At 45.0% G+C, this 4,413-nt stretch overlaps 1 protein-coding gene across 1 annotated transcript; it reads right to left on the reverse strand.

The window, feature by feature from the left end:
- Nucleotides 1-2,270: 2,270 nt before the first annotated feature.
- Nucleotides 2,271-2,747, reverse strand: LOC145819411 (uncharacterized). Its single transcript, XM_082913399.1, has one exon. It carries the CDS (start codon nt 2,745-2,747, stop codon nt 2,271-2,273), a length of 477 nt encoding a protein of 158 aa, XP_082769525.1.
- Nucleotides 2,748-4,413: the final 1,666 nt, after the last annotated feature.

The raw sequence follows: 4,413 nt of genomic DNA on the forward strand, positions 1-4,413 counted from the left end.
CATCCCATGATCGTATCTGTCACTGACAAGTACAGAGTCAGAGGTTTTTCCTAACTCTGGCGACCATAACATAGGCGAATTCTGGAGGTACTGCTTAACCAGTTCAAAGCCAAATTGACATCAATCATCCCATCGGAATTTCTTCCATTTCTTCAGGAGACCAAATAATGGTTCACAAGTCAAGGTTAATTTGGAAATAAACCGTCTTATGAATTGCACTATACCCAGAAAGCCACGCACCTCATTTTTAGTCCTTGGTGGTGGCATTTCTAAGATGGCCTTGATTTTTGAAGGATCTACTTCAATTCCCCTCTATGTGATCAGAAAGCCCAGTATTTTTCCTGCCGTTAAGCCGAAGGTGCATTTCTGTAAATTTAATCTCAGTCTATATTCCTTGATCCGTTGAAAGAATTTCTCCAGCGCGGTGTAGTGGCCCTCTCGTTCTTTGGACTTGACAATTATGTCGTCCACATACACCTCAACCTCTTTATGGATCATGTCATGCAGAATGGTGGTCGCAACCCTCTGATAAGTAGCTCCAGCACTTTTCAACCCAAACGGCATAACCCAGTAGCAGTAGGTACCCCACGGCGTAGTGAATGCAGTCTTCTCTCTGTCCTCGGGTGCCATCAAAATCTGGTTATACCCGAAAAATCCATCTATAAACGATATCAATGCATGGCCCGCAGTGAAATCCACTAACTTATCAATGTGCAGCAAGGGAAAGTCATCCTTCAGACTGGCTTTATTCAAGTCCCAGAAGTCTATGCAAACCCGAATTCTACCATCCTTCTTCGGCATTGGGACAATATTGGCCAACCAGGTTGGATACTCGAATATTAACAAGAATCCTGCATCAATCTGCTTAGTGACCTCTTCCTTGATTTTCAATGCCCAATCCGTACGAAGTCTGCACAGCTTCTGCTTGACTGATCGGGCCTTGGAGTCAAGAGGGATCCGGTGCTGTACAATCTCAGGATCGATTACAAGCATGTCTTCGTAGGACCATGCAAAAACATCTTTGAAATCTTTTAATAAAGTGATTAAACACTCGTGCTCCTTCGAAGACAACGTGGCTCCGATCTGGACCAAGTGCGGATCCTTCTCAGTACCCACATTAATGACAATGATTTCATCAGCACAAATTTTAGCAAACCTCTCATCCTCTCGATTAATCAAGTTTTTCAAAGCCAAAGGAATTTCTTCCCCTTCGTTTTCATTGAAATTTTGAAAATCTTGGTCAATATAATAAACTAACGGCACAGAAAAGTACACAGAATCTACAGAGTTTTCATTTAAAAGGTCTAGATCTTCGATTACAGACTCAAAAGAAAAGCTAAATGAAGACCTAGACAGGACTTTGGTATCCGGGTTATGACCCCCAAAAATACCAGACTCAGACTCAGAAGAACTTGAATCTGATCCCGACCCCATAGACTCAGTGGAATCAGATTCTAGCTCATCACCCGATTCAGAACTGGACAGATAGCCTTCCTCCAGCTGCCAGGTAAGATGTGGTGCCCCTGATGCATCCAAAATGCCACTGGTTGGGTTTACACCCGGTTCTTCTCCAATCATGGAGACAGTAAAGTTTTTACCCAAGTTCTCTAAGTTGGTCGCAGGATTTGTCAAGAAACTAGCCAGTGCTGCCCCTACTCCAGGTTCGCTGTTGTTTGAGTCAGCTTTCGTGCTCTGTTCAGCTTTGATGCTTAGTTCAGCCATTTCTTCATCATCATTGTCCTGCAGCTGATGGTCAAAGAAAATCTCGAACCTGGGGACACGTTGCTTCGAGGAATTTAACTAAGGCTCGGGAAAGCCACAAAAAAAGAAATCATCTCCTCCCGAACAAAACGGCCATTTAATGTCCTCTAGATTGGCCTGTGGATGAGTTCATAATGTTTTCCAACTTGCTTGGCCTTGACTCTGCCTCTCATTTCTTCCCTTTTTCTGATCCAGTCTTCTTTGGTGGGCACATATCCCAGTTCAAAGGCATGCGGGTTGTGTGGCACATCTGTCAATGTTGCAACACCTTTCTGACCACTCATTTCGAGCCTCATTCCTAGAATGTGTCGTAGTTTGTTCATGAAGTAGATAGACTGGGCATTGACGTACATGCCTTTGTCTGTAGCCAAAATGGTCTGTACTACCCGGGCTTTAGCCAGAGTGAATCCCAAGAGGAATACATCTTCGTCGCCATGGTTGATCTCTAATATTGGTGTAGACACCTCTAGCGGCAGATGGATTGATGAATTTCCAAAAACAATTGCCACTCATTCCCCATGAGGGTACTTCAACATCTGATGGAGAGTGGAAGAGATAGCCTTCACATGGTGCAACCTCCCTAACAGCAAATTGAAGGTAGCCGGCACATCCAAGGCATGAAACTCGATCTCTTGCTTTGATGGGCCCACCTGGACTCTCACTTGTACTGTATCCATGGCCTTTCTACTTGTGTTATCATATGCCCGTATTACTTGGGTTGTGGGAACAAAGTCCACTGGTTTGAGGCCAATTGCATAAGCGGTACGGGAAGGACAGACATTAATGGCCGAACCGGTATCTACCAACACCACCGGCACCCATTTCTCACTACATTCCACAGATATGTACAATGGTTTATTATGAGTCGAGCCCTTCGACGGCAGCTCTTTGTCAGAGAAAGTAAGCGTTGGCCTGGCACCACTTGGAAAGACTAAACCCACAAGCTGCTCGGGCGTGGTGTCAATGGACAATTTAGCCTTGTCCATTGTTGAGAATACTGCCTGCCGGTGTACTCGTGAGGCCATGAAAAGACCCCAGATAGAGATATTAGCTTGAATTTTCTTGAGCTGTTTCAATACTGCCTCTTTTTTAGTTGTTTCTCTTTCTGTTTTTCGGCCTCTTTGTCCTTTCCAGACGCCTCTACTTGATCCAAGTGCGGCAGCTTAAAATACCACCCACTTCTTGTCAGATGGTGTATTTCCTCGGCATACCACGTATTGTCCAGAATGCAATTGCCCCAGTCTTCGTCAATATGGGCCAGATGCAGATCATTATCATCTCACCATTCGCCCTTAGCGGCCGACAAATAGTTGTCTGGCTCTGCTTGTATTACCTTCACATCACAGGTGTCCTCCACAGGGTGTTGTGAATTTACAGTTTCCTAACTGTCATCAATTCTTTATCGTTCAAACTGCCTCAGTGCAGCTTCATGTGCAATATCTATGGTGTCCACAATGCCCACTTCTTGGGCTGGGTTTTCCACACCAGCGCTCTCCAGTAGCTTTTGTTTCTCATCAGCCCTTTCGGCTACTACAGCTATCTCTGCTTCTTTTTCCTCTGGTTTCAATCTAGTTTCTTCTTCCTTGTCTGGCTCATCACTCATCCATCCAGTGTTGTCAGTTGATCCATTCAGGTCAAACCACGAGATCCGTACATCTCCCTAATCTTGTTCATCAAAGAACTGCAGGTTGTCCAAATCCTCTTCTAGATCTGCTAAATCATCTAACCCCTGGCTCGTGCCATCTTCCCTGACCACATTGATGTCTACCAAGGTTGGCAGCACCACTTCAGGTTTGATTTGACTAGTTGACACAATATAACAACTTGGATCATACACCCTATCAGATAAGTCCTCAGGACACTCCGACAACAGACTAGTACCCTCCTCCAAGGTCGACTCCCCTTCTATTGTAAGTCTCATCACCACAGACTTGGGTTGAGGTTTGGATGTGTCCATCATGCATAGATCTACGCCTTCCGGAATGAACAACGTTGGTTTTTAGTAGGTGGGAGGGAGTAATATATGCTGGGGTCGTAGAAGGTAGCCAATGTATGGATCAGGTTAAGATTTCGAGATGGGGGGACTTGATTATGGGCTGGGAGTGGATTTGTGGTTACGTTCGATTTCTGAAGTGGAGCAATCACCTTGTTGTTAATGAGATCTTGAATCTCATGACGCAATTGAAAGCACTGGTCAGTTTCATGACCATGCTGTTGGTAAAACGCACAGTATTTTGCGGGGTTGTGTTTGGGTGGAAGAGGATCAGGAAGTGGGCGAGGTTCTAAGGGTTTGAGGTGCCCTTTCTTGACTAGCACCTTCATGGCTTGAGAGAGAGTCATGTACAGTTGGTTAAAAGTCCTCTAGGGTCGGGTATGGTTGGACAATGTTTGTGAGTTTGTGTTAGCAAAGGGGTCAGCAGTCTTGGTTATGGTGACAACACTTACGTCTGACGGCCTCACAGTTATATGCCACAGGCAGCATTGGAACAGCGAACAAACGGCCTTTTTGTCGGCTCCTTCTCTTCTATGATAGGCCCTTGCTTCATGGTGTCTTCGATTTGCACTCCCATTTCATGAAGTTTTGTAAATGTAAACAGAGGTAAGACAATCATCTTTTGCAGCAACTTGCCATGCAGATTCCAGACGACCACC

Source organism: Camellia sinensis, chromosome 1 (assembly GCF_055761805.1).
Source record: "Camellia sinensis isolate YWXY chromosome 1, ASM5576180v1, whole genome shotgun sequence".
NCBI lineage: Eukaryota > Viridiplantae > Streptophyta > Magnoliopsida > Ericales > Theaceae > Camellia > Camellia sinensis.

Coding starts and splice junctions, on each gene's coding strand:
- LOC145819411 (XM_082913399.1), bottom strand. CDS start 2,747: ATGGACAAGGCTAAATTGTCCATTGACACCACGCCCGAGCAGCTTGTG.